Below are 25140 nucleotides of genomic sequence, written 5' to 3' on the forward strand. Positions count from 1 at the left end.
TATTTGATATCAGAAGGTGACATTCTTTGTATTCAGAATGCAATTCGATATGTCTGATGTGCTCTAATGTCCCACAATAAATAGGGGCCTACTGTCCAAACGTTCATACTCCTTCCCTTAAGGTTGGTCTGAATCCTATTATGGAAACTTTCAGGCCTCATAACTGCTAAATTGTTGGTGTAATGTATATAAAAGTATGCATAGAATGGCAAAGACTTGATCAATTCATCTGTGGAGTCAAATTCGTTTTCGTTAAACGTAACAAAAAAATTCTTGGGCCAAATTTTTTTTATTAATTTTTAAAAACTAGATAAAAATATCTAGAAGCCGTTTTTTCATTTTTTTTTTCATTTTGACAAACATCACCAAAAATATTTGAAATCGGGCTGTTTTATGATTTTTTCGAAAATTCAGCATTTTTTGATCAAAGTTGGTCGAAATTCAAAAAAAAAAAATATTTTTACCTAGTTTTTAAAACATAATTTTAAAAAAAAAACCGTTTTGGGGGATTTTGGGGCAAAAATTAGCATTTTGGGCCAAATTTGACCTCACAGATGAACTTTATCAAGTCTTTGCCATTCTATTAAATATGTACCGTATACTTTTAAATCTTTTATATACTTTAGACCAACAATTTAGCAGTTAGGCCTAAGCCTATAAAGGCCCGAATTTTTCCATAATTCCAGGGTTCAGACGCAAAAGAATCATCGGAATCAACTGAAATATTTGGGAATAAGCTTTTTGCGTGGATATCTACTGAAAATGTCATAAAAAGAGGATGCTAGGATCACGAAATACTCCTTTAACACAGGCTAGTAGGCTACTTGTTTTCGGTTTATAGGGACCGTTCACAAACACTTGAAGGGGGGCCTGATGCAAAAAGGGGGCCCTGAACATTTTTGACCCTCCTAGGGGGGGGGCCGAAAAAAATGACCACACATTTTCCCCGGAAATGTTCCTGGAAAATTGAGTTTATATGCTTTTCAGGGTTGACCCATAATTTTCATGTCAAAAAGGGGGGTCCTGAAATTTTTGAGGTCTGTAAAGGGGGGGGGCGAAAAATGTTCGCGATGAATTTTTTTTGCATCAGGCCCCCCTCCCCTCCCTTACAAGTGTTTGTGAACGGTCCCTTAAAGCGTCAAAATAATGCCAAATTCGTAGGGAAATGGTAAATCCCTGGTAAATTCATGTCGAACACCACCTGGACAGTCAAATACAAAATGAATAGCGACACCAATGTGGTGTTCTGACCCAAAATGGCGACCTCCACAGGAGCCACACATGTTTTATGTTTACATTTTGCACCACTCTTCGACACTCGTACAATGTACTGATGAAAATTCGTGGGTGTAGAATTAACTTATAAAGACAGACGTAATCATGAGTCGTCTTTACTTACTCACTCGTCACTTGTGTCCGACGGTCTCTGAGAGTAAGCTTATTTTGGTTGGTCATGCTGTTGGGCTATGCAGGAACAGGTGTATAGCAACATGCATCAACAGGAGTTTCCCAGTTAGAATGTTTCAATGTTCAGTCCGATTCTTATGTGAACTCGCTGACAAACACCAGCACCCTGACTTCAATCATAAGGCAGCAGTGTCACACATAACACTACGTAACTATTCATCAAAATCTTTCAATTTAACTTTTACAAGAAATTATCCAAGAAGGAGACAAACTTCAAATCATGACATCTATGAGCAGAAACCGAAGGAAGAAGAAAATGTGTCAGCTCTTTTTGTGCCAGTTGATGTTCCTATAAAAACAAGTGAAGACCCTGGAGAAAGCAATATTGGAGAAGAACTAGGTGGAAGTCTGAAGACAAAAAAAAAAGTGCAAGGTCAATAGTTATACTACTAATAGTCATAGTGTAAAAACATAGCATGATTGAAACACTGTATGTTTCATGTTTTGGGCAAATCATTTTCCTTTTTTACTGAATAATCTACTCCCAATCCCGCATGAAGAAAAGGCCGATATGAATAATTGAAGACCATGTGGGCCGTTAGTCTTGCCAGCAAGACTTCAGTCTTTATCATTAAAACATAATGACATCTATGGTTACAGTTACTGGAACTAGTGGGCCGTTAAATGCAAATTAGCAACAGCCCTATGAGGAGTTATTTAAGGTTATTAATTATTTTAAACTGTTGCAATTTGGTAGTTCACAGCATCTTACTTAATGGTAGTGAGCTTTGGCAAAAACTGCATTGCTCAATTCATAGCGGCGTGTAGAAGAATTAAAATATCATATATACTTTTATAGGTGCTGCGGTTCTTGAGTTACGTTGTAAAGAGGGCTGAAACAACAACACTTTTGTAAAACGTACATAACTCATTAATAACAATAAATTAAGCAAGTTTGCAAAGTATACGATTTGTAGAATGAACTTTTGCAAAACATCAAGGTGTTATTTTTCAATAATATATTGATCTTGATAATGAAAATCGATTTTTAGGTTGCTTCGACCAACAATACCTCGTCTACCCATAGTCTGACCAACCTATTCATTCATTTTTCATTAGTAAAATGGCAGAAAGCAAGTAGAAAAAATGACCCTACATGGCTTCGCTAAAATTTATCATGAAAAGAGGTCAAGTGGATTGTGTGTAGTGGCATATTATCATATTTTTATACTTTTTATTGTTTCATTAATAATTTTGATCAATGATCTGTTACTTTCTTTACAGCTAAACTCATTAAAATTTTAGAAGCGTTTGGAAGGAGGCCGACAATACGAATGCTAGCAGAAGAGAGAGGGTTGGATAGTAAGTACCCAAGGAGAAGTACATGCAATTTTTTTATAGTTTTTGTCAGTCTTCCTCAGGAACTACAAAACAAAATAATGAAACAAAGAAATAAAATGAGAAGGCCCAAATGACAAAGTGAACAGAACAAACAAAAAACATTACTTATCAGCTTTGAAAGTATAGATTCTAAGGGTACCTGGTAAGGTTTGGATGCTCTTGAATGTATGAGGTGGATGATTCTGGTGCTACATGTAAGTATTGATGGAAATCATTCCAAAATCATATTCGAGATGGGAATATGTGGGAAATTAAGGGGGGACTACACCCCTGTGGTAAATTTGTGACTATTTTTGCATTTTTCTCAAAAAATAATAACACACTGGTAACAAAAGTTATACATATTATTGGGGCAAAGAATCCAATTACTACACTGACATTTCAGTGACTCAAGATAAGCGGTTCAGTATATATGATAGGAAACAAGGTACATCCTAGCGGTACCTTATTTTTTATCATAAATAACAAACCGCTTGTCTTGGGTCACTGAAATTCCAGTGTAGTAATTGGATTCCTTGCCCCTATAATATACATAACTTTTGTTGCCACTGTGTTATTAGTTTTTGAGAAAAATGCAAAAATAGACACAAATTTATCAAGGGGTGTAGTACCCCCTTAAGAGATAGGTTTTCATCAACACTCAACATACTTAAATGACAGCCAGTAAAAAAAAGTGACTTACCATCCATAATTTGAACCTGAGACCTCCGCCCGTCCTCCGGATCACCTGGCCGATGCTCTACCAACTGATCTACATTTGTACATGTAGTGAGTCAAATGGAAAAGTGCAGTGATGTGATCTGAAGGTCCCTGGTTCAAATCGTGGATGGTCAGTGAATGTTTTCACTTTGCTGTCATATTATGTGAAGGCTTGCGTTAAAACTTTTGTCATAAGATATAAATCGCCTTCTTGCAGGTAATCTTTTTCACCAATCGCTGCGGAGTTTCCAGAATTACATTGTGAAATCAGAGTTACTTGAGGCAGAATTGCACTTCATCCTGAGTGATCTATTGGTTGGATCTGGTCATGTTGATGACATCTATCCCTATTTCATTAAGCATGCATTGAAAGTCTACCCTGCATTGAATTGTATGGATGATCTCATGAAGATTAGTGATTTAACAGATCCAGCTCAATGGTAAGATCTTTTTGGGAATTGGTGATAATATTACATTGATTGTAGACTAAATTTTAACAATTGCAGATTATGGCCTGAATGGATTAGAAGAGCGTTTTGTCGGCACGCTTGCGGCGCAACCGCGAAAAAACATTGAGGTCACTACCAAACTTGAAGCGAACCAAATTATAGTAATAACAATTTTGTGAGTTCAAACAGTGTAAAATCAATTTTAATGCATGCCTTGCAGCCTCCTCTTTTGGAAATGTATGTATTTTCCACCTTGCTGGCTGACCTGGGGTGATAATGACCTTGTGTTGCTGAAGACCAAGGTTTTAGTCACAGCTGAAGGTCAATATTTTTGGTCATCATCTGTGATTCCATCTGATGACCGTCTAAATCCTGGTTGACTAGATTTAATTAACTTATAATTTTTTATACGTACAGGTACCCTGAAGCCCGTGCCATCAAGAGAAAGATTGTCTTCCATGCGGGTCCTACTAACAGTGGGAAAACCTTCCATGCATTGGAGAGATTCTGTAAAGCTAAATCTGGTGTCTACTGTGGCCCACTCAAATTATTAGCCAGTGAAGTGCATGGAAAAACAAATGACAGGGTAGGTATTAATGGCCTCCTTTGGCAAACAGTTGAGCCATATCTTGAGAAAAGGGATGATGTTTGTAATTGACATCCATTTAAGCTTGGTATTAAATAATGGAACTCTTTTTGTGTGTGTGTAAGATATTCATTATACTTTGTAAGGTTTTGGTCTGGTTTTAATAATGATAGACAGAAGTAAGTGTGTTTATATGAATTTGGTTGGCATGATTTGTGAACTGGAAGCAATAAGAAATGTCAAGATTGGTATACTACTAGACTAGCATTACCATATTTCAGCTTGAGTTTGGTAGTGACATAGGTGCTCAATATAATGAATATTTACTATGCTTCCTATGTCATCGGACGTATTTAGGACCACCATCCCTAGCTTTTTGCTTCAGTTACCAAAAGTAATCGCAAAAGCAGGCAAGACTTGTGGTTTGTGAACCTCCTTGTTATATATTTATTTATAGTCTAATGAAGTAGGTAATGGTACACTCAGACGTAACAGTTCTATAAACACTTTAATAGTTCATAGCTAAAGTTTGGGTATGGATGGAAAAGCCCTTCAGGGTGAACCTGGATTTTAACAAGAAAAACGGAACAATATGATTATAATAATACATATGCTTTCACAGCAATCCAACATACATGTACTCTACACCTTATGTTGAATGGCCAGAGTTAAAATGGAATACATAAGGAAGACTTTTTACCACCTTTGAAGTTATTGTGTTTGATTTCTGAACGAGTATTGTTGAATCTGGTGTAGAGAGATGTTGTTGTCTTGCCTGCATACTGTTTCTGGCATCTATTGCATATCAGTTCGGGGGCACTCGTAGTAAACGGACGTCTCTGATTTCAAAGACGGGTCAGTTATTTCACATACGGGGGTCTGTGATATCACATACGTCGAGCTTTGTTGACAGCTGGGCACTCGATGCAGCACATCGGAACGAAGCTGAGTGTATTAGAATAAGATTTCCTATGTTTAGCAAATATCTACCTGTGCAAAAATTATATCTATCTGTGCAAATTCTGACAAATGTGACCGTACACCACGAATGAGCCGTAAATGTCCTCAATCGTATTCTGAGTTACAGTGTAAAATGAGCATGAAGGTCATAAATTGAAATACCTTGAATTTGACCTTCATGCCCATTTTACACTGTAACTCAGAATACAATTGAGGACATTTACGGCTCATTCGTGGTGTACGGTCACAAATGGTCCCAGAACACACTTAGATTGCAATGGCCAAAATCAAATGTTTTGAAGTAAAAAAATCCCAATTTTACTATCCAATTCATGAATTGGATAGTAAAATTAGCAGGCACTCAACATGCTCAACTTGGGCTAGCTACAACCCTGATAAGGCCTATACACAAAATTATTCCCACTGCGCTGGCACGTTCACCAAAATTACTAATATCGTTTGCGACTGGGTTTTGAAACTAGGGAGTATGTGATTTATGAGACGTCTCTGAAATATGATACTGTTATGTGACATGACGCTTCAAGAGTATTTGATATCAGAGACTTCTTTGAATTAGCAGTGCCCCCGAACTGATATGATTAGATATGTGAGCAAGGAGCATTTGCATGTGATGTTTGATGCGATTTAATTTTTCCTTGGTTTTGATGCTCTCAAACTTTGTGCCGATGTTGAAAAAGGTGCAAACAATGCATTTTTGCCTCTTACATTTAAACTTGACTTTCACCAGTCCAGCCAACTTAGTCTCCAAGGTTCACTTCTACCCATTTTCATTCCATGAAATGTACGCTCTCATCATACACTGAAGTTAATAGATCGAATACCTGTTCTGCAGTATGGTGTTTCCTAATCAACTGGAAAGGGGAATGTGTGCGTTTCAGTGCTGTCAGTTTTAATGACACATTCTGGCATTTCTTGCACAAGCATTGTCACCTAGAGGCCCACTCTATTAGCTTCATAAATGGCTTCCTGGCTTTGGCAAATGTACATCTGGATACTTTCTCCAACATTTTACGTATTTCTTGGGAGCTTACCTTGCTTCAGTGCTTCTCTTACTGGTAACGGTTGAACTATTGTCTTCTCTTCAAAGAAACTTCATGATCTTGTTTTCCTGTGCGATACAATTTTTAGCATTTGTAGGCTGCTGTAGAATTCAAGCCGAACCAGTTACCTGCATCAAGTTTTCTCCTGATGTTTCTGGTGAATCAGGTGATGACAGCATCGGTGGTGTGGAAGATGGATCTTCGTCACTCACCTCTGACTCGGATGATGCTTTGACTGGAGATCGGGGATTAGCTATTCAATGGGTGTTTTGAGCCCGGTTTTGAGTTTTAATCATTCTGAACACCTGTTATTCTTGTTTGTACCTGCTGAAAATAAACAAAGAAATGAGTAAAGATTAGTATTAAAGGCATTCCTCAGAATCTCAAATTAGCCTATACATTAAGGTAAATTTAGAATACCAATTTTTCAATGATGTAAATTATATACTATTTGACATTGATAATCTACCTTCCTCTGCTATTACTGCTGGTGACGCTGCTGTTGCCACCAGACTTTGCTTACGACATAGTCTTCTCAGTGAGGCTGCCTTCTTGTGATTAACCACATTTTCTTGTGGTGTTCTGTTGTTTTTTTCCATTCTGTTTTTTGTTTTTTAGCATCTCTGCATTTATTTATGGTTATAAGGCTCTCTTCTTCCTTTGCTCCACTGTAAAGGTTCGCTTTGCCATTCTGATGCAATTATTTCTTAAACAATTATGACAAGTGATATATCATTTTAAAGCTTGGTTTAAAGAGATTTGAACTGTTTAAGCATTAATCTCAGAAACTCAAAATTGTGACTTTACACTGGGTTCGTTGTGGATGATCACAAATGGGCTTAAAGGTTTTTTACATCTATTTTATCATCTGACTTAAATATTGGTGTCACCTTTCTTTTTTCCATGCATCAGGAAATGTAGATCCATTCAATGACAAGTTACATATGAGCTAGACTTTGAAATGAAGGGTCCAGCCAATTTCAACAACCTGACATTAAATTGATCCAATCCTGGTGATTTGTATACTGTATTAGAGATATGATTATAAACAAATTCAGATGTAATTTTGTTAAATTTAAACTTATTTACTTTACAATATTGTCCAGAACACACATGATTACATTGACATTTGATATTGTCATACTCATTAAATTTGTTACCAAGTTGATTACCTAGTTGTTGTACTTTCACCACTCCCAGGGTATCTTTTGTGACATGGTGACTGGTGAAGAAAGGAGATATGCCAAACCAGATGGATCCCCTTCTGATCACATAGCTTGTACTGTGGAAATGACCAATGTCACCATACCTTGTAAGTAATCTCTATATTATTTTTCATTGTAGCGTGTGACATCAAAGCGTTGTTTGTTGTACACATCTATGTGACTTTTTTTAATGCGAGGGTATGCCATGTGTACGCCAGCGCTTTGAGAGAATAGTTGCTATTTGAAGCTTTGACCAATAAAATGGGCACCGATGTTACTGACTTGCCAAAGTACAACATATAGTATAGTACATGTTTAGAGAGTGAAGGTAACAAAGAAGCAAGAATCTTTTGAATGTTTCTTATAAATTGGTAACTCTAAAATGGTCATGTCACCCCACGGGTCATCACCAGAATGACTTCCTCAAGAGTTACTGACCAAAGACTCAGCAGCGCCAGCTCATCAAATTGAATTGACATCAGACAGATATATTTAAAAACTTGCTTTGTTTTATTTTGCATACAACAAAGTGTATCAATATTTTCTTGATACTTCATTTTTTTTATATTATAAATATATTTGCAGTTTTCTTGTACATATACATGCATGTAGGAGGAGAGTAATATGAATAGATCAAATACATTTGTATTTTAATTTCTTACTTTTAGATGAAGTAGCTGTAATTGATGAGATTCAAATGTTGAGAGACACAAGCAGAGGATGGGCTTGGACCAGGGCCTTTCTAGGTAAGTCTGACATAAAGTAATTTGTTTGAATTGATGGTCTTTGTTAGACATGTCCACATTGCTTGTTATAGAGGGCGACATTCAATCCAAAAACTTGTGTCCACAGTAGCTCACAGTCAATGGCTTAACTGTGTAATCCCCATAGGGAAATTACAAAAATTTGAAATTTGGACACCAGAAACTTGACGACGTAGTCTAAAAAGTGCTGGTACTTTATCCTTGATACAGAAGTCAGCATGCAGTGAAAGTTAGATTTCATAAAATAAAATCGCCTTTGTGTAAAATGGATCATCGTGGTAAAAAATGGTGCATTACATGCTTTTTTGTACAGTAAGTCAGTGTAAGGCATTGTCAATGGTGGGCGCAAAAAAGTGCAGTTTTTTAAAAACAGACATTTGCCCATAACTTCGCTAATTTTTGACCTACAGACATGGTTGGCCCCTCATTTTTAAGTTAAATAATCACCTTTTTAAACAAAATAATTTCAATGTGAAATATCCTACTTGAAAATTTTGTGAACATGCCTATCTTTGTAAAAATTCTTTTGGGGTGAATCCAGTTGTCCAAGGGGGCAAAGTTGAAAACTTTCCCAGTAGGTATCATGTTGCCCCTGTGTTACTGCAACAATAGCATGTGAAGTGCTCTATTTTTTTTCCAATTTTACACTTTTTAACCCAAAATAAAGATTTTACGCTATTGGGTTGGGGGTTGACATTTTCTTTGGGGTTGGTTTTAGGGAGGGTTGAAATTTTCTTTTGGGAACCAAACCACGCTAATACTGATTGATAGTAATGAAATGTTTATCATATAACACAAATTTGTCAAAACTTGTAATGGAGGTTCTAGTGGTCATTCCTTTGTTTCCATCTTTCCATTCTTAATCCATCTAGGTAACCTACATGTACTAGGGATATTGTATAGGTTTGGCATTATTTGACAATAGTAATTGTCTACCTGTTTGAACCGGATCTAAATACACAATAACATCTATTAATTTAAAATTACATGGTCATGTAAATATCTTTTTCCTTAGTTCATGTACAAACTCCCTCATATTGAGTTCTTTTCATATTTATATATCAGGTTTATGTGCAGAAGAAGTTCATCTTTGTGGTGAGGCAGCAGCCATTGACATAGTTGAAGAGCTAGTATTGTCAACAGGAGATGAATTGGAAGTGAAAAACTATGAACGGCTAACTCCACTGAAGATCCTTAACAAAGCACTTGGTACGATTTCAAATGGGTTCATTATGGAAGATATAAATACCATGTTGGTTTTACAGAAAACCTAATATGAGATGTTAAACTTTCATGTAAAATTTGTAGGAATACTGGATGTATGAGCTTTAGGAAGGCAAGGTGTCAATTTTGTGAAAGCTTTAAGCAGGTGTTTTGTGAAATCTCAAAGTATACACATGCTATGATCAGAGATGATTGTCTGTCTTGCAGATTGACCTAATACATTATTGGATCTGAGTCACTATACCGGTGGCATCCTTTGAGTTCAGAAGTTTCCACACCCCTCAAGGATGGCATCAGATACAACCATCCGAGTTCATCTCTGACTGCGAATATAGTTAATTCCAGTGCTCAAACAGTATAGTAAAGTACCAGAGTCTAGCCATGGCTAATTGGTTTTAATAGTAACAGCAAGATTCAAACAAAAGTACATTAATGGCAAAATGGAATATAAATCAGTCCTGGCAGTATGCATTACCTGTAATAATGAATACATATTTTTGCCTTTCATATAGGATCACTAGATAATGTTCAACCTGGAGACTGTATTGTGGCCTTCAAAAAGAATGATCTGTACCAGATTAGCAGAGAGTTGGAGGCTATGGGGAAGGAATGTGCTGTCATATATGGAAGTCTACCACCAGGTAAGATTAGCAGGGAGTTAGAGGCTATGGGGACGGAATGTGCTGTCATATATGGAAATCTACCACCAGGTAAGATTAGCAGGGAGTTGGAGGCTATGGGAAAGGAATGTGCTGTCATATATGGAAGTCTACCACCAGGTAAGATTAGCAGGGAGTTAGAGGCTATGGGGACGGAATGTGCTGTCATATATGGAAGTCTACCACCAGGTAAGATTAGCAGGGAGTTGGAGGCTATGGGGAAGGAATGTGCTGTCATATATGGAAGTCTACCACCAGGTAAGATTAGCAGGGATTTGGAGGCTATGGGAAAGGAATGTGCTGTCATATATGGAAGTCTACCACCAGGTAAGATTAGCAGGGAGTTGGAGGCTATGGGAAAGGAATGTACTGTCATATATGGAAGTCTACCACCAGGTAAGATTAGCAGGGAGTTGGAGGCTATGGGGAAGGAATGTGCTGTCATATATAGAAGTCTACCACCAGGTAAGATTAGCAGGGAGTTAGAGGCTATGGGAAAGGAATGTGCTGTCATATATGGAAGTCTACCACCAGGTAAGATTAGCAGGGAGTTGGAGGCTATGGGAAAGGAATGTGCTGTCATATATGGAAGTCTACCACCAGGTAAGATTAGCAGGGAGTTAGAGGCTATGCGGACGGAATGTGCTGTCATATATGGAAGTCTACCACCAGGTAAGATTAGTAGGGAGTTGGAGGCTATGGGAAAGGAATGTGCTGTCATATATGGAAGTCTACCACCAGGTAAGATTAGCAGGGAGTTAGAGGCTATGGGGAAGGAATGTGCTGTCATATATGGAAGTCTACCACCAGGTAAGATTAGCAGGGAGTTAGAGGCTATGGGGAAGGAATGTGCTGTCATATATGGAAGTCTACCACCAGGTAAGATTAGTAGGGAGTTGGAGGCTATGGGGAAGGAATGTGCTGTCATATATGGAAGTCTACCACCAGGTAAGATTAGCAGGGAGTTAGAGGCTATGGGGAAGGAATGTGCTGTCATATATGGAAGTCTACCACCAGGTAAGATTAGCAGGGAGTTGGAGGCTATGGGGAAGGAATGTGCTGTCATATATGGAAGTCTACCACCAGGTAAGATTAGTAGGGAGTTGGAGGCTATGGGAAAGGAATGTGCTGTCATATATGGAAGTCTACCACCAGGTAAGATTAGCAGGGAGTTGGAGGCTATGGGGACGGAATGTGCTGTCATATATGGAAGTCTACCACCAGGTAAGATTAGTAGGGAGTTGGAGGCTATGGGGAAGGAATGTGCTGTCATATATGGAAGTCTACCACCAGGTAAGATTAGCAGGGAGTTAGAGGCTATGGGGACGGAATGTGCTGGCATATATGGAAGTCTACCACCAGGTAAGATTAGCAGGGAGTTGGAGGCTATGGGGAAGGAATGTGCTGTCATATATGGAAGTCTACCACCAGGTAAGATTAGCAGGGAGTTAGAGGCTATGGGGAAGGAATGTGCTGTCATATATGGAAGTCTACCACCAGGTAAGATTAGTAGGGAGTTGGAGGCTATGGGGAAGGAATGTGCTGTCATATATGGAAGTCTACCACCAGGTAAGCATGCTTAGCAAACTTATGAATTGGGCAATTTTGGAAGATTTGTTGCAATTTTTCAACCATTTCCTGTCTGATTGAAACCAATGGTTCAGAGAAAAATAGATTGACTTTTTGTCATTGACCAATGCAATTTTTGTACTTTCCTCTCGGTCCCATAGAAACCATTGGTTAAGAGAAAATTGTTACTGTTTGTTTTTGCAGGTACAAAATTGAACCAAGCCCAGAGATTTAATGATCCCGATCACCCATGTAAAATACTTGTTGCTACTGATGCTGTTGGTATGGGCCTCAATCTGTAAGTAACATTATTTTATGTGACTACATATATTGTGGGCTCCCACCTTCATTTCATGTTATTTGTAATATTAGAGTTTAATAGACCTTCATTTTGGTTAATTCCTAGAAGTCTTTACAATTGAAACTGAGAGTATGTCATCATCATTGCATGTTGTTTTTATTTTCTTTCTATATAATGCCTTTAAAGAGAAAGCCCCGACAGAGCAGTTCGGGGTGAACCAAACCAGCCTGGTTATCAAATTAATCAGTGACAATGTTATCTCTGAATTTGACAGGTGCTTATTGATGCAATAACATTAAAACATCAATTAGCACCTGTCAAAATTAGAGATAACCTTGTTACTGATTAACTTGATAACCAGGCAGGTTTGATTCATCCCAGAACTGACAGGGCTTCCTCTTTAAGGAATTATCACTTTCACCAAAAATGTCTTCTCTAATGTAAACCAAGAAAATATTGGTGACATGAAAAATTGTAAAAGTTGTACTTTTACCTTATAATCCGTTATCCTACTTTTGCTCTTCATAGATGCATTAAGAGAATGATCTTCTATTCAATCACCAAGTCCACTATAAATGAAGATGGAGAGAGAAGGACAGAGTTGTTGTCTACATCACAGGTACATTATGCAAAGACCTAGTTGAAGCAGAATTTAAACTAGAGTCACTTTTTTGGTAACTCGATATATGTTTTTGTTCTCCACATCGTAAATTATGAGTGCATGCTTATGTATAGTAACACAAGATCACAGTGCATTTAAATTTTTAACAAAATGTATTTATTGTTGTATGCGCAATCCGTTCTAATGCACATGCTTTCTAAGACATTAATTATCAATTACTGACAATAAAAGAGCCAGAGGTACTATTTTAAACACTATGTGAAAATATGACATGTAAGATGACTATCCTGTAGCAATACACACATTGGAAATTAGATTATATGGGCAAATTAAAGGAGAATGGTCCAATTAACAACCTCATAACAATTTTCCCTATCAGAATAGTAATTTTGGGATCAGTGAAAAGCCCATATGTGACACGAACTGGTGTCCATGGAGGCCAAAGACAGCAAATTTGAAATTGAGATAAAGGCAAAAATATGGAGTAAAAAAAGCAATAAAGTACATGGGAAAATAAACATCACAAAACTTCAGACCCTAGTATGCTAGGCCTTTGGTGTTTTCAGTATATGATAGATTAATGTTAGTATATGGTAATGACCATAGTAACTCTATTTTCAATAATGCCTCCTTTGGCCTCCATGGACCAGATTATGTCACATATTGTTTTTATATGACCCCATGAAATATTAAGGCTTGGTGGTGTTTTGTTTTGATTTTGTGAACCAAAATGTGTCCAGGTGGATTAACCCCTTCACACATTATTTTATGGGACCTTGAAATGCAAATTGTTGGCTCTAGTATCAAAGGGGTTTTGAATACTTGCAAAAGACTTCACATGTGGGGAGTGGGGGGGGGTCATTTAACCCTGTTGTCCTGGTGTCTTCAACAAGTAATCTAGACAAAGTGTTATGTTTTAATCTACACCAAACACTTTCTTTTTACAAGTTTTTTGTTTATTGTATTTCAGGCTCTTCAGATTGCAGGCAGAGCTGGGCGATACGGAACCAAATTTTCAGATGGGGAAGCAACAACCTTCAAGCCTGCAGACCTACTCATTCTGAAGAACGTCTTAGCAGAGAATGTTGAACCTATTCAGATGGCAGGGCTTCATCCAACGGCTGAACAAATTGAGTTATTTGCATATCATTTGCCACATGCAACTTTGCCAAACCTTATTGTAAGTAGACTTGTATATTGGACTAGAGATACACACAAATACTGCACACAATGAGAGCTCTGTACACTAGTATAAATTTCATAAGTCCCTCCTCTCTACAAGAGCACCATTCAAATCAAGTCTATGTCTATAGTCTCTAAAGTGTATAAAAGTCACAAATTGTTTAGGCTTGTAGTGATATCTAGGGACAGTTCAACTCTCTTTCAAAAAGTACCGTACTCCCCATAGCTGCTTGTTGGTTGCTAGTAGTCACAAATAGGCCGTCAACCTCAAACTGATTAAAAACTTGGCCTTGTTTGCTTAGAGTGTGTAAGTACCGGTAAGGGTACTTTAATTTTGGCTTTCTTTCTTTCTCAGGCGCATTTCATTTCATTTCATTTTATTTGCCAGTAAACATATAAAATACATAAAAATACATATATTGCACATTCAAAAGCTCTGCATCAAAAATACATTCAAATATTTAAAAAAAAAAACATTTATGAATACATTATGTACAGCATATGGGAACTAAGCAACCTGGCCTGTTGGGCAGATAGCACCAACCACTGGTTCCAGAGTGCTCCATACTGGATGCCGATACAGCCTATGCTACAGGTTTGATAGTTGAGATGTTTCATCAAGGATATTTTAGTGTCAGCATCATTATGAAACTTTCATTTGAGTTCCGGTGGGTCTCAACAGCATTTTTAACAGCACTATTTAATTTATCCTTACTATTGGGTCCTGAAGTAACATGACAGCATCAGGAAGTTTATATTTCTGCTGACATTTCTTGATCTGGTTGATCCAGTTGTGGATTTTTGGTTCTTTGTTGCGATTTGAGTAAGAGCAATGTCTTTTTCCACACCTTGTTCTCTACAGACCAAGCTGAACATATTGAGGTTGTTCATAAGGAGGAGAGCACCAAGGAGAGGGTAGATGGCAGCATCAACTGACATATGTGTTGACAGTTCAGTTCACAGGTTGGGTTGAAGATCGTCACAGCACTCTTCTCGGGATGTAGGATGTAGTGCTTGTTGTTGGCATAATCAGTGGCAATGTTGGGCATGTGCTGTAGATCATACTCATTTTTTTGCTGCTAACAGTACATTGTCTACACAAGTAGGGGCACCAGCATATGCCTCTATTGGTTTTGCACAAATGCCAGATTTCTCCAGGTCAAGAAGCAGAGGGTTTATTTAGGATTTGTAGTTTTCCGATGAGAAGACAATATTCTGTCTGACATTGAGATTGATGTTATAACTTTCAGATGATGGTACACTGTTCCGCATGACTTGGCACGAGGTTTTGGTACTAGTTGTTCACAACATTCTAGGTTTTTGGATCTGTGTTGGATAGATATAGGGTCAGTCCATGTCAAAACAGACTGAGTGTACACCCACCCTCTTGGATTATGCTCTCCTTTGGCTCAGGGGTACCTTTCATGGACCCCTAGGTGAGGTCACAAGAAAAAAATTCAAATTCAATTTCTTTTCCGAATGGCGGGCCATCTAAGTTTGGCGACCTTGACCAAAATTGGGAATTTAAGGTGTCCAAATGACAAAGCGCTCTCTTTGAGAGGCATTTTCTTCTTAATTAAATCAGTTGTGACCCTCTTTTTGAATGTGGTCACTCACTGGCTGTGTCTGAAATGCCTAATGCCAAAAAAGATTGATTTCGGAATTTCGTTGGGATTTCAGAGGGAGTCAAAATCAGCACTTCATACTGTTCAATCAAATTATCTTTGATTTTGAAGGACCCATGATAATGCCACAGTGCACTTATAGGTCCTAATTATGTTCAGAATGGATTAACCATGTGCCAATGTCTATGAGCAATTCAAAAAAGAGAAATTTCTAGACCCCCTACAGAATTTTAGGCCCCCTAAAGTGGTTCAGCCACAAATGGCGCTTAAAATTGGCAAATTTTGACACCTAATAACTTTAGGTGTACACCAGATATGAATTTCTAGTCTTTTGCATCTGAAAGAATGTAGTCTAATGTTACTAGGAACATACGATTTGTTTTGTATTTTTTGTGTTTTGCTCCTTTCAAAAGGTCGTTGACCTATGAACATTTTTCGTCATAGCGCCTCCTGAAAGGTCTGACACATAACAAACTATACATTTTTGGAATCCTCATGACCATACGAGTAATTTGATATATTACTTGACATAATTGGGAGCATTCTGAAAATTTGACCCCCATAACCTGTACTTTGCATGTGCATCGTTGCCAGGAAGTGCATTTTGACCCCTTAAAAATCCATACAGAGGATTAGAAAGTAGTTTTTTCTTATTACTTGACTCAAGAGCAACTTGAAATATCAGGATAAATAATACAAATGGCTACAAAGTGATCAAAAATATAAAAAAATATCATACTAAAATTGGCATTTTGTACCGTATCCTGTATGCATGGTATGTTAGGCAAAAATGACTATTTTTGAAAGCGTCAACTTAATACTAAAACACAAAAATACAAAACAAATCTTATGTTCCTAGTAACATTAAACTACATTCTTTCAGATGCAAAAGACTAGAAATTCATATCTGGTGTACACCTAAAGTTATTAGGGGTCAAAATTTGCCGACTTTAAGTGCCATTTGTGGCTGAACCACTTTAGGGGGGTGGCCTAAAATTCTGTAGGGGTCTAGAAATTTCTCTTTTATTTGAATTGCTCATAGACATTGGCATATGGTTAATCCATTCTGAACATAATTAGGACCTATAAGTGCACTGTGACATTATCATGGGTCCTTCAAAATCAAGATAATTTGATTGAACAGTACGGTGCTGATTTTGACCCCTCTGAAATCCCAACGAAATTCAAATCTATCTTTTTTGGCATTAGGTATTTCAGACACAGCCAGGAGTGACCACATTCAAAAAGAGGATCACAACTGATTCAATTAAGAAGAAAGTGCCCCTCAAAGAGAGCACTTTGTCATTTGGACCCCTTAAATTCACAATTTTGGTCGAGGTCGCCAAACTTTGATTGCCCGCCATTCAAAAGCGAAATGGAATTTGAATTTTTTCTTGTGACCTCACCTAGGGATCCATGAAAGGTACCCCTGAGCCAAAGGAGAGCAAAATCCAAGAGGGTGGGTGTACACTCAATCTGTTTCGACATGGACTGACCCTATAGCTTCCTCATGAGTGATGGATGATACACAACGTTCAATGCTTTTCTAGCATCTAGCGATGCGATAAAGTTTTCTGCTTTGTTGTCCAGGGCTTCATTCATATCCTCGCAGCTATGAGACAAGATGTACCTTCACTGAATAAAGCTGCTGTGAAATGAAGCAGTGGATATTTTGAGTCTATCCAGGATTATGTGCTCATAAGGATCTTTCCTATAGTAGAGGTGATTGTTATGCCTCTATAGTTATCATGGTGGAGGCTGAATTTTCCGTTCTTCAAGATCGGTACGATAAACTCCTTCTTTGAAGGCATGCGGGATTTGCCCTCTTATTTATGATGGTGGTAAAAAGGTTAGCAAGGTGATGAAGCAGAGTATTACCAGCTATAATTTGGTTCATCTCAAGTTCGGTAGTGACGTAGGTGCTTATTTCGCTTGCTGCAGTATAAAATCGTGCGCGTAAAGTTAAACGCCCCGAGTGTACACGCACGCGCACATGAGCGATTTGTAAGCACGCTTGCGGCGCAACCGCGAAAGAGCATTGACGTCACTACCAAACTTGAGGTGAACCAAAGTATAGCTTGAGATGTTCACTTTGAACTCCTGCTTTGTCTTGGTCTCATTTCCAGTGGCAGAAGTTCAATATTCATTGCTAAAAATAAATTGAACTTGGGGTATGAGTTGTTGTCCCAACATGCAAAGGTTGTTCTATGAGTATATTAGTATATTGAGGCTACAGAACTATGTCCTTTTAGGCAAGTGTGATGTCATACCAATAGGTTATTGATCCAAATGGTGTACATAGAACCTACATGTACATGCATAGGAAACAATCTAGTGTATGTTAATATGCACAAAAGTGATACAAATGTTTGAAATTTTAAATACGGTAACGTGTGTGTTTGAAATTAACCATATGAAGTCACCTGATAAAGCTCAATGGGACTGTTGAACTTAACTCTTAATCAAAACATTTTGTTGTTATTTTCAGGATATCTTCATCAAGTTATCCCAGTTAGAAAGCAATTATTTTGTGTGCAATATGATGGACTTTAAAGCACTGGCTGAGATGCTGGACCACATCCCGCTATCACTACGAGCTCGCTATGTCTTCTGCTGTGCACCTATTGATAGGAGACAACCATTTGTATGTACCATGTTCCTCAAGGTTAGTCAAAGATTCGAATGCCAAATCATACTAAGCAATCGTAAGGAGCGTAGTGGGGTTTTTTTTACATAATTTCTGGCGCTTATTAAAAAAGCAATTGCTGACATCTGATCACAAACAGTACATTGTTAGCCATGACTGAATGACTAGTAGCGATTGTGTGCAAGTGCTACCAGCATTTGATCGTTGGCAATTTTTCAATCGCACTCTGCAATTGCTAGTATGATATTTGATTAAGATCTTAGTTCTGAAGAGTTACTATTTTTGCAACTTGGTGATAATTTCCTACAAACTAGACCATTTTTGCATCTGAAACTGAAGTGCATAGATGTGCCAGTTGGCATTATTGTCAGAGGTAGATTCTAGATATGCAATTAGAGGTGTATGGTGTGCTCCAGTAGGCAGTCAGGGGTGGGGTTAGTAGGTAGTGTGGGTAAAGCTCTAGAATTTTTCTCTCTCTTCGTAGGTCCTCCTTCCTTTCCTTGTTTCCTTTTCCTCTTTTTTTCCCTTCTTTTTAACATGCAGAAATTATGGGGGGTATGTTGCATTTGTGCCTATATGTATATGTGGATCAGCCTTTGATTGTGGTACATGATTGGTTACACATTACATCTGGTAGAAATTAGGTGATGTGTATTACTCACACAAGAGTGTTATTCTTTCACAAAGTGGGTTGTGGTCATTGCATATGAGAGGCAGCACTGTGAGGTTGGTCTTTATTAAAAGAGTTTAAGTTGCTAAATTGTTGGCTTTTGAGTTGACGATAATAGAACTGCTATTAATTTTTTTTTAATGAAAGATTATTTTTGTCCTCTATTAGAATAATAGTAATTAACAGATTTGCAACACTGACACTTTTTAAAGAGTATGCTTACTTACTTATAATTTGTGTTACTTTTTGCTCCACAGTTTGCACGCCAGTTCAGTTGTCATGAACCCATTACATATGATTGGTTTTGTAGTCAGATCAAGTGGCCTCCACATATACCCAAGACAATTGAGAACCTGGTCCACTTGGAAGCTGTACATGATGTTATGGACATCTACCTTTGGCTCAGGTACAGTTTTACAACTTTTTCCTTAGTGTGTTTGATTTTACTAAATTTGCACAGAAGTTTATGACAGAAAAAAAATAGTTCAACTTAATTGAAAATCAAAAATATGCTTTTAGAACAGTATATTTTTTTAAAGCAGTCCGTGTTTTTGCCTCCCCAAGTAAATGGGTGGAACAGTTGCGAAAAGCAAAGCAACTTTTATCCGATTGGTGACTCTACAGCAATCCAATGACTATAAATATTTTGATGCTAATTTTTTCTACAAGAAATCAAGACATTACACATTAAATATCATTCAAATACAAAGACAGTCCGAGAATAGTGTGCTTGCTGAAAAAGGTGCATCTTCTGTGTAACACAATGTTTTCTATAGATCTGTATTTTCTAGATCTATTATTTCTATAGATCGCAACATTTTCTATAGATCTATAGGTGAATGAACCCCATTTGTGCATTTAGTGATTGCCACGCTAAGCAGCATATGCTATTAACATTTATGACTGGCGCACAACCAATCACACATACTGTTAGGCAACTAACTTGTATGTATGAACACTGTTTAAGGCCTCAATGTTGAATGAGGGAAGGGGAAGATGGACAGCTTGCTTGGGGGTGGTCAAAATATTTACCAGGAAGCCTGCTCAGAACTTGTTTAAGAAAAGATGGCATATAACATGATTTTAAAATGGTAAGATTCAAGAGCTCAAAACATAAGTTTGTATTATCAAGATGTTGAATACAAGAAAAAATTACTGTCTTAACACAAGTTTTATCTCTGATATCTTACAGTTACCGTTTCATAGATATGTTTCCTGATGGAGATCATGTGCGGAATATCCAAAAGGAGCTAGATACTTCCATCATTCAGGAAGGGGTAGCAAATATCACTAAACTGGTACAAGTTACTCAAGAAGGTAAGAGACTTGACACTACAGTGAGCCCAAAAATTAATAGTCCCATTCCACCCATGTGACAGTGATATGGTATGGCTTTTACTCAACCATCAATATGGTTAACGTATACAGTAGTTATCCTCCACAGCCTTTCTGGAAACTGCATAAGAAACTAAGATGTGAATAAAGCTATACCACTGTTATATTTTATATCCCTTCATTCATGTTCTAAACTATAGTCTGTCTCATCTAAAGTTGAGAGTAATGCCATGTTGGATAACCTAATCCTGTGGGGCATATTACACACGCATAGGAGGGTGATTTGTTTGTACTCTGGTGACACAACCGTATAAAATCACTGATTCTGCCACTTTTTGAGGAATTAAAAAAATCATGGTAGTAAAAACCTTTTTGCAGTTTTCCAAATTTGGTTCATGCGCTGGGGGACACACCAAACATCCTGGTTTTTTTTGGCTAAATTTGCATCCATCTGTGCTGTATGCTCATGCTTACAAAGCTTTGACATTGAAGTTCAATAATATATTGATTCTGCAATATTTTCGAAGAGGTTGTTGGATGCACCAGTACTAATCTGTTTAGATATCTTAAGTGTAATGTTTGATTTACCTTGTTAACTTACTATGTAACAAAAATTGTAGAAGTGGCACCTTTAGTATTAACAATGCATAGAGGTTTAGCTTCTTAAATTGCAACAATAATAAGATTTTCATGCTGCAAAAATGGCAAATCCTGAAGCCATCATCAAGCTCTTCCCAGTCAGTGTAAAGTTTGCTCCTGCAATAAATCCCTATTGCATATAATGCTATCCTTGCTACCACTTTACCAGAAATATAAATTCTGAGGTGAGGCATCATCAAGTTGTAAGTCAGCATAACTTTAAAATGAGTCCCTGTAATAAATCCCTGTTTATTTATTTATTTATTTAATTCATATTTATCCAGGGTAGCCCAATTCAGCCGATAGCTGGTCTTACATGGGGCCCTGCAATACATTTACATAACATTAAAAGGCAACAATTTTCAACATGCAATTTATATAAAATATACAACTATTAGATACAAAATTAAAATACAGAAATATATACAATTTTCAAAGTACAAGAAATACATCATTAACAAGTACATGCTCAATTTTTTAAGACTTGAACCTTTGCTTGAAAGTCTGCACATTTATAGAACTTCTTACATCATTACTCAGTTTATTCCAAACCTCAACCCCACTGTATGAAAAAGATGATTTAAAGTACCCAGTGTCATAACCATTTGTGCAAGGCGGTAGAGCCAATAAATTGGACGCAGCTTGTCTGGTGTTCACATTATGCTTTTCATGCACATAAGAAAACCTGTTGATAAGGTACTGTGGTGATATATCGTTAAGACATTTAAACATTAACAGTGATTTGAAATACATTGCACGATTTAGAAGTGATTCCCATCCTAATATAGGAAACATTATATCAGAAGACGTAAGGTAGTTGGCCATGTCCGGACAAGTGAAGCTAAGAAGCAAGAAATGTCTGACACCATCTCATTTGTAGTGGCCAAGACGGTTACAAGTATGACATCTTATTCTTTGCTTATGATAACAAGTGCTCTTATTATGGTTTGAGAGTCCACAATTATAACAACCTGAGTACGAGTCACGATCACGCGATTCAAGTTTCCGACTTGAATGAGAATTCAATTTAGGCTTGTCCTTTTCATGCCTATGTTGATTGTGACGCGAAAAGTTCATTTGTCTACGATTTCTTGCTTGATAGTGTTCGTGGTGATTATGATTAATGTTGCGCGATCGCGAGGTACCGGACCTTGAATTGACCCTACTTGGATTTGTTTTCCTCTTGGTGACTGTTGAATACTTTTCCTTTGCCAAAGCTAGTCCCGGGATGGATTCAGCAAAAGTTTGTGACATAGTTTCGAAGCCACGTTGGTTTAGATGCAAGCCGTCTTTTAACTGCGACGTGTCTGCTGTACCGTATCTGTATGTCATCTTCACACTTACATCGACGAATCCACAGTCCAAACGTTGTTACCTGTGATGTTATAATTGCCGCCAGATTACCAGACATTTAAATCTAAAAGCCATCATAAATTTATAAGTTCTCCCCACTCATGTAACTTAAAAGTCAATGTAAATTTATAGTATGTACCTGCAATAAATCTTATTTCAAATGATGCCATGAATTTACAATTCTTCAGCAAAACATTTTGTAAAACTGAGTGTAGGCTTTCACAAACATCATTGCAAGACTTTCTAATTGTGTATTTTTAAAAATTTTCTTCATCTTCATTACCCACAGGTGAAAAGTCTACAAATGTTGGCAGAAGGAAAGTTGGAAAAGATCTCGTAGGAACTTCAAAAGCAAGTGAGAAACTGATTGAGATGGGTGTGCTTTCTAAAAAACAACTCAACGCATTGCGATATGAATTTTCCAGTTCAGTGAAACAGTCTGGGAAGAAAGGAAGAAGGAAATGAATGTGTATTGTATTCAGCTGCCTGTACTGTGACACCAGCTTTTGTGTCAAAAATATCAGAGATTCAAACTGAAATTACCCTTATTCGTACACCTTACAATTTTCTTGATTTCACTGACTCAAGACAGTGTATAAAACAGCCATCATCAAGGGATTGATAGGGCTCTGTATCTTTTTTTAATGATACAAGCCAGTTGGGTTTGGTAATTATTACAAGTTCAAGTTTCTGTTAAGACCAAGGATAGTTTGATGCAAACAAGGGAAGAGGCCTACGCATCATACACAGGAACATGGAAACATTCAAACATTACCAACTAGCGCACGAGATCAAATTAATGATGCTTAATCGTATTCTTAATATATCAATATACAGGGGAAAGAAGAATTACGCATCGCACACTAGCACAATTAAACATGAATTTACAAATGGAAACATAGTTTGATGGTTTGCATGTTCTTTGCCGCTAGCACATTATACATACTACATTCTATAATATAGTATAGTATAGTATAGTATAGTATAGTATAGTATAGTATAGTATAGTATAATATAGTATAGTATACAAATATATACTGCCATGAGAGGTTCTGGTTAAAACTATTGATCTCACCGAGGGACCATAGTTTTAACCAGAACCTCGAATAAAGGCAGTATATATTTGTTTTATATACTTCATTAATATATTCTTTGTTCGTTAACTGGTTAAAAGATTTTCTTGAGAAAAAATTAAAAGATTTAGTGAAAACTTACCAGCCATTCCTGATGCTCTAGACCTTGACATTTCCTGCTTGCATCAAAATAGTTCAAGTCCAACAAACATGTTGATAAACAAAAATTCCAACACCAACGGTAGTAACTAATGTTCCAACAGTAGAAATTCCAAGTAGCTTTCAACAAGTTTTAACAGTTTCGTAACTCCAACATATTGTTAAATGTTTCAAAAGTTCCAACGTTCGCAATGTTCCAACAGTAAAAATTCCAAGTCGGTTCTGACAAGTTTTAACAGTTTCAATAAATAACTCCATACAACCATGGAAATTGAAGGCTGATGGATTCTGATTGCTCACATTGCAAACAGTGTTGCTGACATCCTGAAGCACATTGGGACTATTGGCTATGCTATTCATAATCTGGTCCACTTGGCTCAAACTCATAGGCTCTGTATCTTCAGAAGGCAAAATATCACCATCAGATGGACTGGATTTGTTAAGCTTATGATGTGGCATGTTGAGCGTACTTCCAGATGGACCTGGATGGTTGAGCGTAGCTGATATTATGTCTGACATCTGCTCTTTTTTGCCCTCACTTGTACTTACATAGTGTTTGATGGAAGTCTCCGATCGGTGGCCAGATACCGTCATGATGTCACGGTTGACACAACCGGCATGATCAAGGAGAGTAACCGTAGTTGCTCGGAGGCAGTGGTTGGTGTATACTTTTGTACAACCCGCAGCCACGCTGATCTTTTTCATCATGTTTTGTAGCGTGTCTCTGCCTAGAGGCGAGTTGTCATACCATACACTGACATCTTCTGTGACCATTTTCTTTGGTCGTTGCCACATCCACTGACATTGTGGATTCAACTAAGTACTTCTTCAAAGTTGCGACTGGGCCGCGAGGATTGCCCTGGATCTCGTACATTCTTCCGCCTTGGCTGGCGGTGTCATCCATCGCGTGGTTCTTAGTGCCAAAGTCTTTCAGACTGTAGAATTCCCTACATGTACCACTCTCCGCTTCTGTCTGTAACAGAAAGTCCTCGGGTTTCATACACCCTTAAATTCTCCATCCCTCTGTTTGCGAAATATACCATGGTGTCTATGAATACCTTGTTCTGTAGACCACTGGCTGTAGTTGTATCTAGGCTAGCGCTAGCTTGAATGCGATCCATATCGGGCTTGCTGACTGGTGGATGCTTGTTTACCACTGCTTTCCTGTGTGACCAATAAAGCTTTAAATGCCTTGCTAGACACAGAAAACTCCTGACTCTTGACGATGTCTACACCTCGCTGAGATAGAAAATGACGCTGCAGTCTGAATCGAATGGCTTGGATTGACTTCTTACTGTATAGCTTTCCTTGTTTATTCCTCACTCCTGCATAGAATTTCGACAGAAGCACATCCAGGGCTGCATTGTCAAGGTCGGCATAATCGATGTGAGCCTGCTTGCAATAATCATCAAATACAGACACGCTGTATTTGATTTGTTTCTTGGTGTTATCGCTATTGGCACTGTCGATAAAACTGGCGAGTTCTTCATCATTAAATAGCTGAAATTGTGCTGGAGGTGTAGCCACGTCTTCACTCGTCAGTTCTGTAG

General features: G+C 37.7%; 2 protein-coding genes across 2 annotated transcripts; both read left to right on the plus strand.

Moving 5' to 3' along the window:
* The first annotated feature begins 1214 nt into the window (after nt 1-1214).
* On the plus strand, nt 1215-23247 carry LOC140149080 (ATP-dependent RNA helicase SUPV3L1, mitochondrial-like). Its single transcript, XM_072171243.1, has 15 exons — nt 1215-1840; nt 2692-2769; nt 3725-3947; nt 4374-4542; nt 7764-7875; nt 8437-8514; nt 9598-9741; nt 10269-10397; nt 12189-12282; nt 12814-12904; nt 13878-14087; nt 18203-18379; nt 19289-19437; nt 20224-20348; nt 22648-23247. The coding sequence occupies exons 1-15, from the start codon at nt 1381-1383 to the stop codon at nt 22821-22823; spliced, it is 2415 nt and encodes an 804-aa protein (XP_072027344.1). The 5' UTR covers nt 1215-1380; the 3' UTR covers nt 22824-23247.
* LOC140149312 (uncharacterized) lies at nt 10424-11998 on the plus strand. Its single transcript, XM_072171578.1, has 3 exons — nt 10424-11018; nt 11088-11156; nt 11295-11998. Exons 1-3 carry the CDS (start codon nt 10424-10426, stop codon nt 11996-11998), a joined length of 1368 nt encoding a protein of 455 aa, XP_072027679.1.
* Nucleotides 23248-25140: the final 1893 nt, after the last annotated feature.

Source organism: Amphiura filiformis, chromosome 3 (genome assembly GCF_039555335.1).
Source record: "Amphiura filiformis chromosome 3, Afil_fr2py, whole genome shotgun sequence".
Lineage (NCBI taxonomy): Eukaryota > Metazoa > Echinodermata > Ophiuroidea > Amphilepidida > Amphiuridae > Amphiura > Amphiura filiformis.